The sequence below is a fragment of the Pseudopipra pipra genome, chromosome 8 (genome assembly GCF_036250125.1).
Source record: "Pseudopipra pipra isolate bDixPip1 chromosome 8, bDixPip1.hap1, whole genome shotgun sequence".
Lineage (NCBI taxonomy): Eukaryota > Metazoa > Chordata > Aves > Passeriformes > Pipridae > Pseudopipra > Pseudopipra pipra.
In genome coordinates, this window is record NC_087556.1 from 3,503,394 (window position 1) to 3,524,686 (window position 21,293).

At 50.8% G+C, this 21,293-nt stretch overlaps 1 protein-coding gene across 1 annotated transcript in view; it reads left to right on the forward strand.

The window, feature by feature from the left end:
- The window catches only part of CDH23 (cadherin related 23), a 194,781-nt gene that overhangs the window by 1,702 nt on the left and 171,786 nt on the right, over positions 1-21,293 (forward strand). The window contains exons 2-3 of the mRNA XM_064662202.1: positions 8,336-8,407; positions 12,689-12,766. Coding sequence (XP_064518272.1) covers positions 8,341-8,407; positions 12,689-12,766 — 145 coding nt within the window. The 5' untranslated portion in view covers positions 8,336-8,340. The remainder of the gene's footprint in view (positions 1-8,335; positions 8,408-12,688; positions 12,767-21,293) is intronic.

The following is a 21,293-nucleotide window of genomic DNA, read 5'->3' on the forward strand; positions in this document are numbered from 1 at the left end:
CTGCAATAATCTCCAGAGTAATGTCCATGGCATGGCAGTTTCTCTGCTGACCCAGTGGGAGTGTGCAAAGGAAAAGGGCACTGCAATCCCCTTCAGAGCACACCCCTGGAGCAGCCAGGGTAGTGAGGACCTCTTAACTTAAAAAGGATTTAATTTATGAAGTTTCTTAGATATTCTGTGCAGATGGTCTGTAGCACAGATTATTTTTGAATTTAAGAAGCTTTAGGATATGGGATTGTCTTGATGAGGGGCTGTGACCTCTTATTAGGGTGTAAAACATCCCAGCTGCTCACAGCCAGGATATTGCAGCCGGGCTAATTGAGCTAGAGCTTTGCTTTGGGAGCATAAACAGTTCCATGTGCAACCTAAACTTCTTTGTTTTTTTCCCAGTACGTCTTGCTTCTTCCATCAAGACTTTTAATAATGTTGCAGGAGAACTAGGGTTCATTTTAAGCTTTCATGGTCCAAGACCTACAAACGCGACAATTCCTGCCTTCATTGTTACGTTGTTATCCGACTCTATTTCAGTGTATAGATTCTGCAGCTGAAATGGGGAGAAATCAGGAATCCCAGTGGTTAAGACTCACCCAAATCTTGCAGATGTCCTGGATCTTGCCAGTGGTCTGGTAAGGACCAGGGTGCTGTGGCAGGGACTGGAATAGCATTTATCCACGGGCTGTGCTGAGCTCTGACTCTGGGCAGGAGTTAGAGCAACACTTGGTTGTGGAGCCTGGTGGCTTTCAGTCCATGAAAGTGAAAATTAGATACTGGGAAGAAATCCTTCCCTGTGAGGGCAGTGGGGCCCTGGCACAGGTTGCCCAGAGAAGCTGTGGCTGCCCCATTCCTGGAAGTGTCCAAGGCCAGGTTGGACGGGGTTTGGAGCAACCCAGTCTAGTGGAAGGTGTCCCTGCCCCTGGCAAGAGGTGGCACTGGATGGTTTTTAAGGTCCCTTCCAACCAGAGGGGCAATCCTGGGCACACATGGTCTCTTTTGCCAGGCAGCCTCCCAGAAGCATCCCTTTGAACCCGTGTCCTGGGAACAAGGACCTTGCTGGCTGTGTCTTGCAATGGAAACTGCTCTGGGTGTGGGAGGGCTGTGCTGTCCCTTCCAGAGCCTCTGCCAGAGCCTGAATTGCTTTGCCCTGATCTGTGTGTTTGATATAACAGCTGCTCTCTGGGGCAGAAAGAAGTTCTGCTTGGAGTATGCTGGGGAGAGAGGGGCACTGGGGGCAAATTCCTGATGGAAATAGAGAGATATGCTGGAGCCTGGGCTGCTGCACCTATGGAAAAGGCATGTAGGAGAGAGACTGAACAGCTTTGAGGGTCCTCAGCCCCATCTGGGGTCTCAGGAGGGCTTGCATGAACAAACCTGTCACCGGTGATGAACTACTGCCATTAATCCAAATAACTCCATCTCTGCTGAAAGCCTTTGTCTTTCTGTTCAATCTCTGCTCTCCAGGGCTGCTCTTCAGGATCAGGGGATGCCTCCCAAGTATCCCTATCTCCCTTTCCCTGTGCTGGCTCTCCCACTTCGTTTTCTCCCTGATCCTGCAATTCCAGGCAACGAGTGATTAGCCCCAGCGTGCCCGCAGTGTTGCTCCATCAGGCAAAGCTTCCCTGTTCTCAGCTGGAACAGCCAGCGGGCCTTGAAAAGGTCTGGAGCAGCAAAGTGCCTCTCGCTGGAAGTTAAGTGAGCTTTGTGTGAAAGCAGCAAGGACACTTCCCTCTTGATTTGGATGAGGAAAGAAATGGCCTGAGAGCCTTTGCAGCTCTGGTTGCTCAGTGTGAAGGGTTTTTTGTGGGTTTTCTTGGGGTTGTTATATTTTTTTCCCCTCCCTCTGAAGCATCCCTATTTCCCACTCTTTTTAAGGTCTGCCATTCCAGTCACCAAAATTCCAAGCAAACAGCCTTGTTGCTTCTTTTTAGCAATGTAAACATCCAGCACGGAGCTTAGGAGTAGCTGGAGGCAGGGAGATGGGATGAGATCCCAGGTGCACGCACAACCCAGGTCCTGGGCTTGGAGTGGTGTCTGCTGCCCTGAGTGTTGACCAAGGGAGATGGAGTTAAATAACTCACCCATCCTCTTTGGCAGGGCTTTAAAAGGCAGTTTGGTGGCTGATTGTGAAGAGCTGGTGGCTCTGAGGCTGATGACTTGCTCTTGGGGTTGATGCTGAATTCTTTATCGTGTCACTCACGCCGTCACGGGGGGATCTCTTAGGGTGATGCTCACATTGAAAGCTGCACCTAAACATGGCATGGAGGGAGGTGCTGTGCCAGTCCCTGCCAGCACATACCTCTTTTTTTTTTTTCTCTTTAATTCTACTTCACACGTCTTCTCTTCTTTTTTCCCTTTAAACCCCCAAACCCAGCGCATCTGACGCGGCGCAGGCAGGAGTGCCCTGGGATCAGTGGCAGTGGTACAGTTGTGCTCACAAATGATGTGTGGCAGCTGGAGCATGTTGGACACTCCTGCGTCGTTTTGATGGCAGTGCTTGGAAGTCCAGCCAGGCTGCTGCCCACCCTCAGTCAGAGGGAAGCCTTCCTCTTCCAGGCAGGGCACAAGAAGAAAGTGTCTGGCATCCCATTCCTGAGCAGGCTTGGAGTCAGGCCTTCAGCATCCTTACATTTGCCACTTTGTCCATTTCTGTATATTTTTTAAGAGCCTGGAGAGAGATTCCTGTCTTGTGAGACCACACTCTGTGTGTCACTTCACTGCATTCAGCTTTCTACTTTCTCCCAAAGCAAGAATTCCCCCCCTTCTTCCCCCCCTCCTTTTTTTCTCCCTCTTTTTTTCTTTAAGCCAAACTCTGTTGCTGTTGGCTGCTTTTCCACCTTTTCATCCCACATTAGCATCATTTGCTCCACAGCTTTGCCGTGTTGCCTCCGTGTTGGTGCAGCCCAGGAGAGCCAGGAGCCTGTTGGCTTGGTCTCCGTGCCCCATCCCAGCCTTCCTCCTAATTCAGGAGCTGCTGTTCCAGCTGAAGTGAAGTTTTGTGATGGAAAATGGTTGCTATGATGCCTATGGTGACTAGCAACCAGTGCTGGAGACTCCATAGAGCCAGTGCTGCCCCACTTAAATAAATTGGGAAGATGCTGCCCTTGCCGTGGAGGGATGGGTGGCAGTGACTGATGCAGCAGGGAATGAGGATTCCCTTCCTGAAGCTCCCAGGGTGTTATTTTAATATTGAATGGATGCAGAAGTGAATTGCATGCATTATTTGACTTAGCTTGGTGATGCCACAGTTTTGTGCTGCTGTGGAGGAAGGTGAGGGTTGCATGTTGCTTATGCAGAGTTGTTGGAATTATCTTGTGGCAGTGACTTGGAAAACCAGTGTCACTTTCAACCTGGACAAAGCTTTCCTGCATGGACTGAGATGTTCTAAGATGTTTTCTTCTGGACTTGGGTTTTCGGTTAAATAATGTGTTAATGTTTCTTGCAGCTAATGTTTGTTTCCTATGGGAAAGCAAATGTCTGGAAGCCCCAACCAAAACGTCCTGGTTTTGAAATGGAAATAAACTGCTGGAACTGTGGGAAACACTTTGGTGTTATGAGTTGTTAGTCAGTAACAGCTCCAGCTTTTTCCCTGGAAGAAACAAGGTTTGAGTACCCCAGTTGATGCTGGCTGGGATGTGCAGAGCTTTGTGGGGAGAAAACACCCCTGTCTCCGACCTCAGCCTTACTTTTGGGATGAAGGAAGGACAGAGAGTGTTTTCCATGCTCTTTCTCCTGCAAGTACCACCTCAGGGCTTAGGTGGGTCATTGCAGGTACCAGCAGCTGTGCCCTTTATTCCCTGTGGGCATCCATGCTTCCCACCATGTGCACACCAATATCCTGGCCTGTATTTATTTAACAAGGAAATTTTATTTCCCCTCGCTGCAGGGAATAGGAGAGGAAAAAAAAAGGGCAAATTTTTTCACTGGGAACAAATCTCATTTTCAAGAGTCCTGACAAAATGAGCCATAAAATTACAATATTTCAAAGTGCTTTGTAATTCTAGCAGGGACGGCTCTTCATCATGGAATCTGAAAGCTCAGAAAATATAAAACTCATTAGATTAAAATAAACCACCTACCGCACGAAAGAAAAGCTTATTTATCAATATCAATTTACCTCTGATTACCCTGTTCTGCAATTTGTTATTTTTGGGAATTATGATTTGGGTATGGCTCATGCCAATATGGGGGTGGGAATAAAAAAATAAAAAATAAAAATTAACTTGTAATTTTTTTTCCTTTTGAATCCTGCTTATTGTAAAGCCCTGGCCAAGAGGCAATTGTAATAAGAAAAGGTGGATTTCTGGTGGTGCTTGTTTTTAAGGAGCAGAGGGATGGGGAAGCTGGGAAAGCAGAAGTGGTTGTTTTTTGGTGTGAGGGATGATGCCAAGTGATGTGCTTTGCTGAAGGGGATCTTGGGGTGCTTCCTTGGATGCGTGTTTGGTGGATGGACCGTCTCCTGGCCACTCTTCCAAGGGGACCACAGTGGTTGGAGGAAGCTTGGGAGAGTGGGCACGGATGGGGTGCTGGGGAGAGAGGTGTCCTCCAGGAGCTAGATGGATTCCACGGACACAGTGGCATCCTGGTGGCACCTCAGGTACTTCCACCCCGCCTCCAAAGGAGCAAATCCTGTGGGTGGGCAGCGCCGGCCGCCGGGCTTCCCTTCCTGGGGGACGTCATTTGTGTTCCATCACCAGAAAAGGGGCTTTTTGGGAAGGCACATAGTTTTCTCTCGTGGAAGCCGTTTGGGAGATGCTTTGATTTACACTTCCATTTCTTCTTTATGCTCCTGGAACAGCGCGGAGCAAAGGGGGAGAGGCTGACACTGTAAATCCTGAGGTGCAAGTGCTGCGGTGCTGTTTGGGGAGGGGAAGACCAGGTTGGGGGGAGAGGGGCCAGGGACTCAGGGAATGATTAAAGGAGCTCAAATGTGGAGCATCTCTGCCAGCTCAGCTCCAAAACTGCAGCTCTGATGGAGGCAGTGAAGTGTTTTGTGTGTGGAGCCGCTCTCATATCCGGGGGCCCAGCAGTGCCTGTGAAAATAACCGGGGCAGGTGCAGAGCCCTGAAGCTGATGCTTAGGCACCCCAAGAGCAATCCATGGCCTGGGCTTGAGCAGTGGGAGCATCTCAACTCTGTTTTTTCACTGAGGTGAGATGGTGGGAGGCTCTTGGAGGACCACTGGCATGGGGGCGTGCCAAGGGCTGGAGCTGGCACTGGCCGGTCTCCATCTGTGTCCCCACATTTAGGGATGCAGTGATGCTGTTTAAGTAGCAAAAAGCCTCTTCCCGGGCTTGGGAAGGAGGCATTTAGGGAAAGTGGGCTGAAAAACCTCTGCTTGACCTGAGCTGGTTCCTAAACTTTCAAGCCTTGGACTCATTTGTGGTGTTTCCTCTGGTTCCCGTCCATCACCATTTATTGAGGCTCTGCTGCTCCGTGTGCCCCAGGGAGCAGCTGCCAGCGGATGGGGAAACCTCTGGTTTCACATTAGTGCTTTGGCAGCCAGGAGGCAACAGTTGAGTTCCCAGGGACGACTTGCCCAGAGACATTATTATGCTGGAAACCACACGGAATGCTTCCTCCAAAGAGCCTCTTTCAGGCAGAAGGTGCAATTTAATATGCTCTTAGTCACAATTTTTAAGTTCTCCCCGGAGACTTCTCGATCCCATTCCTTAAATTTGCAATATTCGAGTGAACCATCTCGGGGAACCAGTGAAGAGCTGCAATATTAATGAAGACAGAGAAAATCAAAATGACATTTCAGGCAATTACTTACATAATGAAGTGACTGACTTGGAATATACAATATTTAGATTTATCAGGACACTCAAAAGGGGATGCTGTCAGCTGCCTTGATTTCTGCATCACGTAAATTGTTTTTCCACTGCCCTGTTGCTTTTTAAACACGGGCTGTGAAGCCGGAAAATAATGTTTCCACTCACTTGGGCTGATAGTGGTGCTGCTTGAGAAGAAAGTTAGTGTTCTCCTCAATGGCATTTTGGCACTGCAGAAGACAGAGAAACTCATTTCTATCCTATCCTCACTGGCTGCAGCACGGCGAGCTTGGGCTCTGCACCCCAGGTTTGATGCTGGCCAGGGGAGATGCAGGGGTCTGAAACGGGGATGTTGTCTATATCTGAGATTTTCTCCTCCCCAAAACTTATTAAAACAAGGGAGGAAATTGAGATGTTTGGTGTTTTGCTCTATTAGAAGAATCTGTTCTGCTTTTGTTGGCCGGATCTAAAGATTTAAAGGGCCTATTAGGATACCTGGCTCCTGGGGAACTGGTGATTTTTGTTTAGAAATTGGTTTTTTGGATGCTCTGCTGATACTGAGCACTCAGAAATCAGAAGCTTGTTGAGGGGTGGAGGTTTGAACTCTCCTGCCCTTTCCCTGTTTGGTGGGGAGGCTGGCACGATACACCTAAAAGTGAAGCCCTGCCAACCCCAAATGTCTTCTCAGGCTTGCACTGAAATTCCTAAAGATGCACAAAATACACCACAGCACCATTTCTCTTGCCTAGGCACAGACCTTTCTTCCCAGATGTTTTCTCGTTGCAAAATAGCTGAAGAAATTAGAATTTCAGGCCCTTTCTGCGGTGACAGAATTGTTATGAGCTGTCTTCTCTGACAGATCCATCGGTAAAACTAAAATACGTGTAGCTATTGCTTTGAAGCTCCTGTAGGAGCATCCACGAGGGTGCCCATGAATCTCTTGGGGGGCAGTGGAGTGCAGAACCCTCCACCTTAGCTGGGCTCCCAGCTACAGTGCCACGTGTTGGGATAACTGCCTGCTGGCATTGTATTTAGTCTGTATAGAGCAGGATGCTGTGAAGGGAAGGTTGAGCTGCTGCCTTTGGGGTAAATGGAGAGGAAAAAAGTTAAGCAAGGCCAGGCTGCATGAGGCTTGGAACAACCTGATCTAGTGGAAGGTGTCCCTGCCCATGGCAGGGGGGTTGCATCTAGATGGTCTTTAAGGTCTATTCCAACCTAAACCATTCTGCGCTTCCATGAATGGTGGGCAAAGGTGGTACCTCGGGTTTATGGATGAGCTGTCTGTCTGGATGCTCCCCGGGTGGGAATCACAGGTGTCACAACAGCGTATTCAGGTCTGTTGCTTTAGTGATCTGTTCTCCAAGTGCTGCAAGCACCAGGCGAACCAAAACTTGTTGTGCATAGGACCAGTTGCAAGTGTAACGAGTCCCTGCTTGAGCTGGTGAATGGAAAGAGGGATTTATTACTCGTTTCAGCCCTCTCTGCTCTGGCCAGCGCTTGATCTCAAGTAGGAGCTGCTTCCGTGTTTAACTGCAGGTTCATTTCTGTGCTTGCTGTCCCCAAGGATGGCTGTCACCTCTGTGCTCTGTCCCTGGGGCTGCTGCTGCGTGGATGTGCTGTGCTGGTGGGAGAACATTCCGCTGCCCCACAACTTGCACGGCACCCACAGAAACACAGAGAGCTTCAGAGACAGGTCACTGTAGTGTCCTGTCAGCCTCAGGTTCTCGTGAGCTGCCCGGGGGTTTCCTTGTGCCTGTCTGCTGTGTGCGATGTCTATGATTTATGCTTGCCCCTGGGGTGGGATGTTTTAAGATCCATATGTACGAAGTTACTTCCAAAGTGGGACTTTGCTGAGGTTTTGTGGGATTGGTTTGGAAAAAGCTTTGGGTGTGGTGGTCTGAACCCTGAGCGAGGATGTGGCATTGTGTGTGTAGCTCCTTGGCACTGTTTTATTCTGGTGCCTCATCGTGAGGAGCCTTGTGCTGTACTGAATGGGAAGCTGGGGAAATTTGGGAGGCAGAGATGCAGGCACGTTTGCCAGCCTCTCTGCTTCCCGTGCTCCTGCAGTGGCTGTTCTGCAGCCACCCAGGTGGTTGAAGAGGTTTGAGGGCCTCTGCTTTGTCCTCCCAAATCCTGGTGCCTCTCCAGTGATTCTGGGTCAAGCTTCCCGTGCTGCTCTGCCAAATCATCTTAAATCCTTGGTGCTGACAGCTCGCTGCTGTGTCGCTCCCGGGTTGCAGCAGCTCTTCCTTACCCTCAGCATCTCCCTTCACTGCTGGAGCAGCTCATCTCAGCTGGGGCTCCTCCTGTCCTGACCACGGAGGTCACCGTGGCTCATCCCCTCACAGCAGAGGAGCCCTTGGAAAGTGGAAAAGAAAAAATGGAGCCCCTGCCCCAGGTTAATCCTGGTTTTGATTTGGCGCTCGCCAGGAGGATGGTTGGGGCTGTGTGACCCCAGAAACAAAGCGTTGGTGTCCTGAGTGTCCCCTGGGGCACCGAGCCTGGTTTGGAGAGACAAGGTCACATCCATGGAGTGCTGGACTTGACACTGCCTTTGTTCTTTGACAGGAACCATGAAGCGTCGTGCTGCTGCCGGCAACTTGCTGCTCCTCCTCTTGCTCCTGGAGCTGGTCTGTCCGGGTAAGTCATCCTGATGTCTGTCCAGTGCTCTCTCCCTGCTTGGGGCTCAGGTTTGCAAGGAACAAAGGTAATAATTGTTGTGTTTGTGGTCTCCTGATGGCTATGCAAAGCAGCATTGCTGGGGTGAAGGAGGGATGTGGCTGGTATGGGTAAGCAGATCTCTGCCTCCATCCCGCAAAGTCCTGGGGACCTGCACATCATGCTCCTGCTTTTCTTGCAGTCATTAGTGACTGCACACCTGGCATCAGATGGCCCTTCCTGGGAGAGAGCAGGTGGGGCTGGAAGGAGCCTTGGAGGAGGATGGATGTTCTGGTGAACCCAGCAGTGGTAGTGCTCCTGGTGTATCTCAGTTGCGAGCCCTTGGCAAATTAAAGGTGTGGATTCACCAAGTCAAAGCTGGTGGTGGACCTGGCATCAGGTCAATTTATGTAAATAAACCCTGAAGAAACCTAGAGGGAGTGATCACAGGCAGGATGTAAAGCAGAAGCTTGTTAGCTGTTCAGCAGCAGAGGTGTTGCTGGCAGGGCGCTCTCTCTGCTTTCAGCAGCAGAATTGTTACCTGAACTGTGCTTTAATATATACTGGAGGGGATATAACTCTTCTCCAAGCTGCAAAACCCCTTGTCTAATTCCAGATGGAGGGAAGACAGGGCTGTGGGCTGGCAGAGCCTCCACAGTCAGCTCTCTTCCCACTGTTTCTCTGGGTCTTCCCTGGCATGGGGGCTCCTGGCAGGGAGCTGGTGGGACAATAGCCTTTTGGTGTAAAAAATGTGCCTTTCGAGACAGGTTTTGGCATATCACAGGGTGCTTAAGTACTGGAAATGTACAGCAAAGCTCCGTGAAAATTGGGATTGTTACATGAATGGCCTAAAACCCCTGGGTGCTGGTGGGGGAGAGGGTGGCTGGGGAGGAGCTTGCCTGTGTGGCTCTTGCTGATAAACAATAGTGAGTGTGTGTCCATTTGATAGCACTGTGCCCTTTGGAATAAAGGCTTTTTTCCCCCTTTCTTCCCCTCCTGAAGCCTCAAGATGGCTTGCCCAGATTGGCAGCCTGATTAAGCAGTCAGTGGATGACATTAGCTGTGACTGACAGGCGCAGTCAATCTCCCTCTGGTGTCGTGTTGGATCAAGTGTAGCCTTGCAGGGTAACTGCCCTGTCACTCCTCTGGAAGGGGGAAAAATAAGTAAAAAAAGACAACACAGCGAGCCCTTTGGCCCCTGGAGAGATCACTTCCCACGAGTGTCCAGTGTGTCCCATTAGAAGTGGGGTGGTGGGTTTTGCCTGCCTTGTTGGGGACTTGCTCCTTCATTGCAATAACAAACTGCAAAGCCTTGAGGAGGCAGCACATGGAAACAGGGATTTGGAGGCTTACAGCAGAGCAGTGTTCCAGTCCTTCTCTTCTAAACCCTGCCCAGGGCTTGGTTGTCATCTCCTTGATAAGCAAGTGCTGGCACAACTCCTGTCCCTGGGACAGGGAGAACTCTGTGGATGCCCTGCCATGCTCCCTGGGGACTGCAGGTGATGGAGCTCCTCTTCCCAGGAGATTTACAAAGCTCCTGGCAAAGCCATGAGCTGGGTAAATGCACAAGTGCAGCCTGAGTGGGCTTGGAGTGTTGTTTGGAAGAGGCTGGTTTAGCTCTGGCTTGGCAGTGGGTCTCCCTGCTCCTACGTGGCTACTGCTGCAGTCACTGGAGATGAGAGCAGAGACCTCCATCCTCTCAAGTTAGGAGGGACTAAGTGGTCCAGGACTGCCATGCTCTCACACCAGCAATGGTCAAGGATGTGAGTGCTGACTCTGGAGGGCAAAGCCAACAGCAGGTTTTACAGGGGTAATGTGGAGCAGGCATGGAAGACACACACCTGCAGGGAAGAAAATCTCCCAGAGCATCAAAACAGCATTGATTGTGATCCCTGGGAGCCTGCTGGCAGCTTGTGAAGGAGCAGAAAAGGGTTACAGGTGTGTGTGATGAAGTGATGGTTTTCTGCCAATGTGCAAAGAGCCATGTTAGAATCACAGAGTGATTTGGCTTGGAAGAGACCTTAAAGATTGTCAACTTCCAACCCCCCTGCCATGGGCAGGGACACCTTCCACTATCCCAGGTTGCTCCAAGCCCCATCCAGCGTTGCCTGGACGCTTCCAGGGATGGAAGCATCTTCATGGCGGCCTCTGGACTAGCTCCAGCAGATCCACATCCTTCCTGTTCTGAGGGGACTCCTCCTTTTGTTGAGGGCTACAGGGATGGTACATCTCAGGGTATAACTGGATGGTTGTGTAAGTCTACCAGAAGGAAAATCCAGCTGCTGATCCACTAGATGAAGCCACAGGTGATGGTTGGATCACAGTGATGCCTTTGGGAAAGCATATGAACTTGCTTTTAGGATATGTGGCATGTGGTCGTGATTCCCAAATTAATTTCTGCGAGAGGGCAGGTGTCAAGAAAGCCAACAGAACATCGATAGCTCTGGGTTGAATGTGAAAGGAAAACTCCTGGCCATCCTAAATTGAGCAGCAGGACACGTGTTGGGAGCCTTGTGTTTTGCAGAGCAGCTCAGTACCTTTTGGCAGCACCCAGGTTATGGGGGTAAGAGCTCGTGGCCACATCTGAGACAGGGAGAAGTTCCTGCAGGCATTCCATGGATGCAGCCCTTGGCAGTGGTCTGGGCTATGGGGGAGCTGGAAGTAGCCATGGTTGGGATGTCAGTGTTGAGACTGGCCAGGGAGACAGGGCTGATGGGGCTGTGGCTTCAGCCACAGTGTCCCTTTGCTATTTTGGGGACCTGTCTTCCATTCATCATAGAACACATCTATCAACATGACCTATTTTTTTGTAGCATCCAAATGCTTCCTCTCCATCTCCTCCCATCACGCGCTGCCCTTTGGAATTCTGGCAGTGTAGTGACAGCCCTGCTCTTTATCCTGGGATTTGCAGCCCAAAGCAGTGGCCTGCCTCCAGGCCCTCCTTCTGCATTTCCCAGCTCTCAGTTGCCACTCACTCTCCTCTCTTAACACACAGATCCTGCGTGCCGGGTGGTTTGGACACCTCCCAGCACCTGCTGCAGCTGGGTTTGGAAAGCACAGTTCATTTTTAGTTTTAGTGGTGATATTAAGAAATGTTTTTTGAAATAGAGGGGTTTGCAGAAGTGAGTCCTCTGTGCTAAGGGCTGCTTGAGGTGTTTTAGCTTCATTTGCCCCCTTCAGAGCCTGCTGGCCCCAGCGTGGCAGCCAGTGATGAGGGTGCTCCAGAGCCCCCGGAGATGCCGTCAGCTCTAAAATAACCCACTTTGTCAGGGTGCTTCTCATTTTCTTTCCAGATACTTAACTCCAGAGGCTGAGATTTAAATGTGCCTTTGCAACAGCACTGCTTCCAGTGCTTTCCCACTTCTCAAGGTGTTTAACCAACCTGGTTTCTCAGGAAAGAAGGCAGTGCTGACTGAAATCCTTGCCTTGTTATGGAAGGAGCCCTGGAGGAGCTTGGGCTGCTCCCCCATCCTGTGCCCATGTCCCCCCAAGCAGGTTTGTTTGGATGCACACCTGGGACCTGTGTTTGAAAGGTCTTAGGAGCATCTCCCTCTGTTGGGAGCTCGGGCAGGCAAAGGAGATGCTGGTCTCGTCCTTGTTTCTGAAAGTGGGATGCCGAGCACACTCAGACAAACCTTCTTGGAAAATCGTTGTGTTTCTCTCCTGCCTCCTTTTTCCCTGCATCCCTCGAACAGTAGATCTTTCCTGGTTGACTCTTTCCCTGGCTCAGGCTACAGCTGTTGCTCTCCTACGTGCTCTGCACTTGACTCTGTCACCTAATGAGGCTGCGGTCCGGGGGCAGGCTCGGAGCTTCCAGCTCCATAAAAAGGGAGTGGAAAGAAGTGAGCCTGGTTTTTAAAGGTGAAAGGAGGCAATTAGAGGGAAGGGCGACTGGGTGATGGGAGAGGGAAGGTGCAGGGGGTTTCCTGGGGTTGGTGATGGGGCAAAAGGCTCTCGAAGGCATTAATCAGGCAGTAAAACAATAATGGATGTTCCCAGTCCCTGAGCTGTCGGCTTCCCCCTTTCCCTCTGCCTCCACCCTGCAGAGGAAAATACCAAAACCAGAAAGGCCTGCAGAGGGAAGTGACTCCCCAGCTAGCTTCTATGGGGGACCTCATGGTGCTTTCTGTCCTCCTGCTATCCCCTGTCTCAGGGTTACCCCACACCATCACAAGCCTGGTCCCCTGTGTGCATTCTTGAGCCTTTCCCAGCTGTGCTGGCCCATGCCAGGGAAATAACTCCTTGCTTTTGTCCTCTCCCCAGGTCAGGGCAATCGGCTGCCATACTTCATCAACTACTTCTTTGACACCTACCTGCTGATCAATGAGGACACACCTGTGGGTAAGTAGGATGCGCCCATGGGCAGGGGGGTGTCTGCTGCTGCCTTCCCCCCCCCTCAAATGGAAAAGCATTGAAGGAATGCTTTTGTTTTGATTGACAGATGTAGCTTTTCTTTCTTTCTTTAGCTGGGGATTGGTTTTTAGTAAATGCAGAAATCGACCCGGTCACTCTCGGCGCCTTTCCAGGCTCTCAGTCCATTAAACTTGTGGTCTTCAATCAGGGCTCGTGACTGGCTTCTAATGTGGGAGGAATCGATTGGGAGCGGAGGGCATCTGGGACGGAGGCTGTGGAGGCCCCTTCTCACATCTGCTGCTGCCTCCAGCCGTGCAGCCTGAGCAGCACCCTCCCAAAAAAGGGCTCCTGCTGCACCCACGTCATCCCCAGAGCTACTGAGGGTTGGATGATACGGGAGAGGTCCCCTCTAGTGACCTCTCAGCTCAGGCAGGGCTTTCAGCTGAGCCTTCTGTCCCTTCTTGAGGTCCCCTTGGTTGCATATTTGCAGCCCATGGTGTCCTGCTGAGTGGGATTTAGGGTGGCGTCAGAGCAAGCAGGCAAGACATGGAGTCTTGGTAGCACGTTTGGATAGGTGGTGGAGGCTCCTGGGTGGTAGCTCTGCATAGAGGTGCATCCTCAGGAGAAGTCCTGGAAAGGGAGAAGGAGGGAGAACTGGTTGGGAACAGCTTAATTGAAGCGCTTCCTCCTGGAAGACCTTGTTCTCCAGGTACTTGAGCTTGAAATGCCTTATGGGAATTGGACTGAACTTCTATTTTGTCAGAAAATAGGGGAAGATTTCTGCAGTCTGCTTTCCAGTGAGACCTTGTGCAAGTCAAATTGCTTTTGGAATTACTTTGGGGGTTGAAATTTTTTTTTTTTAAACTTTGTGTTACACTGTATATATATATATATATAACTGACTCTTAAGAATATTGGCACCCTGGAATTTTGTTTCCAGATGCACTGGAGAGAAATGTCAGCCTGGAAAGTGTTGACAAGCAGTGTTTCTGTGTGTCCTGCTGTGGGTGGGTGTTCTCTGAGTTCAGACTTATTAACTTTTAAAAAAAAATAGGTATTGTCTGGAAACACTTTTCTTGGATCCTGAGTGTGAGTAGCAGAACAGTATGTGGCGCCGGTTCCCTAGAAAAAAAAGGTGCCTCCTTTTCTGAGGTCTGCTCAAGTGCCCATCCCCATGATGTCCCTCCCCACAGCATCCCCAGGCTCAGCCCTGCCTCACACGAAACCCAGCAGCTCCCTGCTTGCTGCCTGCTATGCCGAAAGGGATCTTAAGCAACAATTAAGAGATCATTCCCCCTCTAATCACTTACAAGAGTAAATTAGTCTTGTCAGGAGCTATTAAGACAGAGAGCTCGGAATTCATTAGGCGAGATTGGGCTGAGGGAGCTGCTGGTGCTGCCGCCGGTCCAGGCTGATTAATTTCTCCCAAAACATCATCAATGCCCATCTGTTTCATTTAGGTCTGGGGAGAGCAATTTTCAGGTGGACTGACCCTCTAGTCAGTTATTTCACCCAGAAGTAATGGGAACACACACACAGGTGTGGAGGGAATCGGAGACGTGAGCTCCAGGAAGGCAGAGGTGCTGGGCAGGGAATTGCAGGAGATGGGGGGAGATGCCTGGAGAGAAGGATGAGGAGGAGGGATGATGACTGGTTGGGCTGTGGAGGCATGGGCAGGAGGAGGTCCTGAGAGAGCCCAGGCCAGCTGCCAGCAGCCGTGTTGCCGTGTGTTCTACGCAGAAAGCAGGAGTACCAGGTTAACAGCCCTTGGAGGAAGAGTTTGAAGGAGAGGGACTGTCCATCTTTATCGTGCTGCTCATTGCCTTAAGCAAAATCATTCCAAGGGCCATTTCTTTTAATCCCAAGCCCTTTGGAGGGCTGTGGATAAGGGAGAGTGGTGTGGCTCTGGATGCCAGGTGAGTTGCTGGAGGGCCCTGGCGAGGTGTGATGTGAGCTGGGAGGGCGTTGCTGCCGCTGGGGTTACCTGCAGCCCTGCATTTGTCAGAAGGTGGGGATGGGCAGGCAGCACTCTGGACTTCTCTTGGTTGGGGTCCCTCCTGCTGCCAAAGGAACGTCTTCTTAGCATAATGTAATGACTGCAGTCTAATTGCCCAGCAAATGGATTTGCTGTGAGCAGGACAGGAATGGGAAAATGAAGATGATCCATCATGTCAGGTCTGTAACTAGCCTTATAACCACCTAGCTTGGATTCACCCGAGTTTCTCTGAAAGCTTTCATGCCTCAATGCCTTGCAAAATGCATGACAAAAGAGGCCATTCAGATGAGTGCAATTCCACTTTCCCTTCATCCTAGCGATAACATTTTAGCATGACTGGAATAATGTTGTCTTAAAAGAGTGGGAAACACTTTACCATTGCACTTGAGGTGATAACATGCACTTGGCCTTGCTCTTGGGCCATGTCATGTCAGGGACACAGTCACTTGGGTGGGCTGAGGACAATGTGTCCCTCCTGCTCGTCAGACCTTGGTAACACATTCCTTGCTTAAAACTAGGAGTAAATCTGAATCTTAGGCCAGGTTGGATGGGGCTGTGAGCACCTGTGGGAGGTGTCCCTGTTTATGGCAGGGGATTGGAAAGAGATGATCTTTCAGGTCTCTTCCAACCCAAACCATTCTGTGATTCTGTGAAGGACTGGTGTCCTCTGTAAAGGCTGAGCAGTGGATGACATGGGGAAACCCACTGGGATGAGCATCCTCTGGGCAATGTGTGTGTGAAAAGATGCTGGTGAAGCTGCTGACAGCACTGGGACAGCTGGCAGGTGGGAGGGCTGGGCTCTCCTGGGACTTCTCCAAGGCTGCTGCTTGATTCCCTGAGTTATTCCTGGGCAGCAGAGAGCACAGCTGAGGCTCTTGGCTCACTGGGATGCCTCCACTGACTGGTGGGATGCTCAGCCCTGGGTCCCCCAAAGTTGGCTGCCTCAGCATCTCGTCCCGTGTGTGAACCCGTGGCAGAGAGGAGAACCCCCAGCTCAGCAAGTCCCACAGTCAGGGCTGCTGAGAGCGACAGCCTGGAGGGGTGCTGGCTCAGCACAGTGTGCAGTGACCGGGGCTGTGTTTGCTGCTCAGAGCCTCCTTTTCCTTCCCTTTGGCTCCGTGCCTCTCCCAGGAGGCACGGGTTGTGCTCTCCATCCCCTGGGTTCCCCGTGCTCGGAAAGCAAGGCGGATGGATGGCTGACAGGGAATTTCAGGGGTCGCTCCTGCCTCCTTTTTGCTATGTGCAGTTTTTGCTGAGCTGAGAAACACCGTGGCTCTGGGTATTTCTCCACTAAATTTGGAAGGGCAGAGCTGAACCTTGCTCTTTTTAAGCCCTACTTCAAAATGGGTTGTAATGGATGTTTCCCATGAAGTTGTGTCCTAGTGTTTCACAACAAGTTGTGGCTCTCATTGTGCCTCTGAGGCTGTTGCAGCCTAAGAGGAGCCAGGGATAGTGGAGTAGCACTGAGGTGTAGATGTACTTTGTTGGCTGGTGGTGATTAAAGGGTGTAGGTTGGCGTGTGACACCTCGTGCCTGCTGGGATGGAGAGTTATTTCACAAGAAAACTGAAGAGGAACATGGTATTTAGCAGGCAGGGTTCTGGCTGGTGACTCTTCACGTGGATCTGAGGCAGCACATCCCTCTGATATTTGTGGATGACTTGACTTGATTCTCCGTCCTAGGCGAGGACCAGTCTTTTCTTCTCCAGGCAGGGAAGGCTGCCATCCTCCACACACTGTATCTGTCCTTTCCAAAGCAATCCTCTCTTCCAGCACATCCTTTTGCTGCAGTGCTCTGGTCCTGGACAGCCAGATGCTTTGGCACCCAGGGATGGTCCCCGGGGGTGCTGGGCCACTCAAGCTGCTGCTGAAGATATGGTTATCTGTGTGGTATTGAGCACGGGCTAAACCTGTTTGATCCCACAGCTGTAGGCATCTGTAGGCTCCTCCATGGCACTTGCCTAATGCATCACGGGAAGGAAAAAGGAAAAAAAAAAAAAGCTGGCTCTCTGGTCTCTGCATCCTTCTGGGCTGATTAAATCGTTTCAGAGCTCAGATATCCATGCATGAGGCTTGGGGGCCATCTGTTGGGGACAGCTTTTGATGGACTGATTATCTGAACACGGCACAGCCACGGGACCCTTCTCCCTTAAGTGTCTCCTGGCCTCCCCCCCCCCACTCTTGCAGGGATATGCTGCTGTTGCTGGAGAGGGAGAGCTGTTGCTGCTCTTGTGTCCTTCTTGCTCAAAATTAAGTACAAAAGCTAAAAAGAGAAAAATTAATGTTGGTGCACCACGTGGTTAAAAGTCACAGTGGCAGGACCAGAAAGTACCCTGGGCATGCTGTTAATGAGGTGCTAATTGGGTAGCAAGGAGGTGGGGGTCAGAGAATGGCTTTAAAGCTTGGGGTTAGCACCTCCAGGAGTAAACAGCACAGGGCACATCGGGAACATGAGGCAAGAGCCTCTGTGAACAATACAAGGTAGGCTGGCTTTTGGCAAAATTTGGCACGTTGGGAGGTGCTTTTGGAGAACGTGGTGGCCCCTGGTAGTAGAGTGGATGGAGAGCTTGGAAAAGCCTCCTTGACTGTAAGAAATGTGTATTAAAGCAGTGGCTGTACCCTCTTCACACCGGTGCTGCCGGGAGCTCCCTTCCCATGGCTTCAGACTTGGCTGAATCTGTGGACTGGGGCCTCTGTGCCTTTGTTTGGTCTAATTAAAGACAGCCCCTGCCTTCCCTTTAGAGGTGCTCTATCCAAGGTCACTGTGCAGTGGATTAGACTTCCATCCAGCCTCACCAGCTCCAGCCAGGTGTCACTGCCCTCCCCACAGCCAGGGCTGCACTCAGCTGGTAGCAGGAAAACCATCCCTGTATTTTGTGTGTGTGTGTTAGTTTGCTGGAACAACTCCAGAAATGCTCCACAGGAAAGATCATGCCCTATCAGGAAGGCAAGGTGAGAATGTGAAGTGGGAGGAAGGTGAGAGCTGAAAGCCAGGAGACCTTTTCCCACCCCAGCGACACCAATGTTGAGATTGGCCGAGATCTGTTTGTTAAGGGTTTTTCTTCTAGTCTGCAAAGCTGATTTTCAGCCAGACCAGCGTTCAAGTATAGCTGATGGTGGGATTACTACAAGATAAGGGGGACTTATAAGAGTCAAGATGGTGCAAGGAGAAGGACTTGGGGGTGCTGGTGGGCGAGAGCTGGACATGCCCCAGCTGTGTGTGCTGGCACCCAGAACCCCCCTGCTCTGGGCTGATCCCACAGCATGGGCAGCAGGGCAGAGGGGGATTCTGCCCCTCTGCCTCTCAAGTGAGACCTCCCCCCCCTGCAGAGCTGCCTCCAGCCCTGGGGAACAGCACAGCAAGGACATGGAGCTGCTGGAGCCAGTCCAGAGGAGGCTATGGAGATGCTCTGAGGGCTGGAGCCCCTCTGGTCTGGAGTCAGGCTGGGAGAGCTGAGGGTGTTCAGCTGGAGGACAGAAGACTCCTTCCAGTGCCTGAAGAGGCTCCAAGAGAGTGGGAAAGGGACTTTGGACAAGGGTCTGGAGTGACAGGACAAGGTGAAATGGCTTAAAGCTGGCAGAGGGCAGGGTTAGATGGGATATTAGGAGAAAATTCTTTACCCAGCAGGTGGTGAGGCCCTGGCACAGGGTGCCCAGGGAGGTGGTGGATGCCCTATGCCTGGAAGTGTCCAAGGCCAGGTTGGACAGGGCTTGGAGCAATCTGGGCTAGTGAAAGGTGTCCCTGCCCATGGCAGTGGACTTGGAACTAGATCATCTCGAAGGTCCCTTCCAACCCCAGCCATTCTGTGAAGCGGGCAAGGGAGGCTGTCCCTCCCTTTGCCGTGATGTTGCCTTGGATCAGCTCCAGCTGATGGTGAAACCACGGTGCTGCAGATAAATAATCCCCAGCTGGGAGGGCAAGCACAGAGCAAAAGTGGGCAAGTGCATGGTGGGAGTTGGTCTGTGGCTGGTTACAGAGTTTGGGGACTGACGAGGGAGTGAGGTGTTCATAATGGTAAAAGCCCCACAGAGCTGTTTATCTGACAGAGAGAAGGTAAGCTGGTGAGCACAGGGAGACCCTAAACCCCTTGGTTTTCCTGCTGGGTGGGCTGGTGGTGGTGGTGTGGCAGGTCCTTGTTCATCACCCCTGCGGGGTCTGTGCCCGTGTGCAGCCGACAGAATTGATTTGGCCTTTTACAAAGGATCATTACAGAGGAATACACCAGTCTGTGGCCACGGGAGAGACTGCGTATTTTTGAATAGGAAACCTGCCTCACAAGCTTTATTCTGGATATCACCGAGGTTCCCCTTCAGAAAGGGAGGCTGTGGGCATGTCACCTTGTCACCTTTGCCTTCAGTATACATGGAAAGTGATGTTATCACTCAATGGCTGTTTACTGCTTAAAACTGAATTTTCAGGATTCTCCAGTGCTCTGTGAAGGAGCAGCCTTGTTTCTAAGTGTGGTAACGACCCTGATGGACAGCAATATTTGAGGAGAACTTAAGAAGGGCTTCTCAGCTTTCCGAACTCAAGCCTTTTTTTCCATCGCTTGTCGTTTGAAGGCCCATTGATGAAATTACTGCAGAAGTACATGAAAATGCTGCAGAAAGTACAGCATCCTTAATGAAAACTTAAGGCTAGAAAATCAGTTATTCCCAACATTGGGAAACTCAAGGAAAAAAAAAAAGGCCCCACTCCCACCCAAAGCCTTAACCCTGCGTCATTAAATTAATCACTTCATCAATCACTTAAACCTTCCTATCTGCTTTGCTAATAGGCAATAACGTTAATGCTTATGTTTAAGAAGGGGGAGAGAGAGAGGGAGAAGGAAGAAAGTGTATTTGCAATATGGATTCATTAACATGCCAGGGTAACCTTGCTTCTGGCAACTGCCTCGTCAAACCAGCTAAAGGTTTGATCTCGCCACCTTTTGAGCCCTTGCACGGGGTCTCAGCTCTTTCCAAAGACACAGAGAAAGATGTGTGAGTTTGGTAATGAGGTCTGGGGTGATTTTTTTATGTCTGAGATGACTTTAGCAGCACTAATTATCTGCACAGCGTTGTCTGTAGGAGCTTCATTTGGGGGCTGGCTTCTTGTTGGCTGTGCCCCATCCCTTGTTACTCTGGAATGCCTGGGCTTGGATGTCAATACTGTCCTAGCTCAGTTAAATTGTGTTTTTCCTGGCTGATTGGAGGCATTAGCACAGGTGACAAACCTGGTATAGAGCAGGAATAACAATGTGAGGCAATCATAGGAAAGCAAAAAACACAGGGTAGGGGGAAAAGTATATATGTATGGATATGTGTGTATTTATTCAAGTTAGGAGACTCTACATATGTATCTTTGTGGAGGTATTAATCTTTTAAGGGAATATACTGTGAGCCAAGAGTATTTCCCTGTACTGTAGGGAAATACTTGCATTTCCATACGCTCATAATTTTTATTTTTGGTGGAGAAGTTGAGCTGTGACTTCACTTTGAATCTGTCAATGGGCTCTCTTTAAAAAAAAAGCTCTGATTGTGATAAACAGTGATAAAGATGCTTATCAGAAACTTGATACATTTGGGTTGTGTGAGCTTAAAAAAAGAAGGAAAAAATCTCCCAACACTCCATTACCCCCTACCTCTGTGTTTGCACACAGCATGTTCATCCCACGTATCTGCAATCTGGATCTGCTCCACCACCCTCTGGCTAATTTCCTTCACTGAGGAGCAAAGCAAGAGGACGTGAGGGGAGGCAGGGCCATTCCCATGCCTTCCCCAGCACTTGGGAGGAGCCTGTGCCAGGCTGGAGGGGAGTGATGGAGCGTCACACGCCACACTCTGCCCTCGATGTGCTTTGCCACCCAGCCCGGGGCTGGGTGAGGTGGCAGGTGTGTTGAGTGACAGGTGCTGGGATGGATGGTTTGAAGATGGGCTGGCATCCAACTGCTTGCACAGTTCACAGTTTATCCCTGGAATGCTGTGGAGGCGCACAGCGAGCTCCCGAGGCAGCCGGGTGAGGTGGTGAGAGGGCTGGAGTACCTCTGCTCTGGAGCCAGGCTGGGAGAGCTGGGGGGGTTCAGCCTGGAGAAGAGAAGGCTCTGGGGAGACCTTAGAGCCCCTTCCAGTGCCTAAAGGGGCTCCAAGAGAGCTGGAGAGGGAATGGAGTGACAGGATGAGGGGGAATGGCTTAAAGCTGGCAGAGGGCAGTGTTAGATGGGATACTGGGAAGAAATTCTTCCCTGTGAGGGTGGGGAGGCCCTGGCACAGGTTGCCCAGAGAAGCTGTGGCTGCCCCATCTCTGGAAGTGTTCAAGGCCAGGTTGGATGGGGCTTGGAGCAACCTGGGCTAGTGGAAGGTGTCCCTGCCCATGGCAGGGAGGTTGGAACAAGATGATCTTCAAGCTCTCTTTCAATCCAAACCATTCCGTGATTCTATCATACCCTCAATGGCTCTTTTTATACAGTTTTCAGACTCGTACAAAATTAACCTTTTAGATAAAGGTTAACATAATAGGTCACTGTGGAAACCCTTGTCT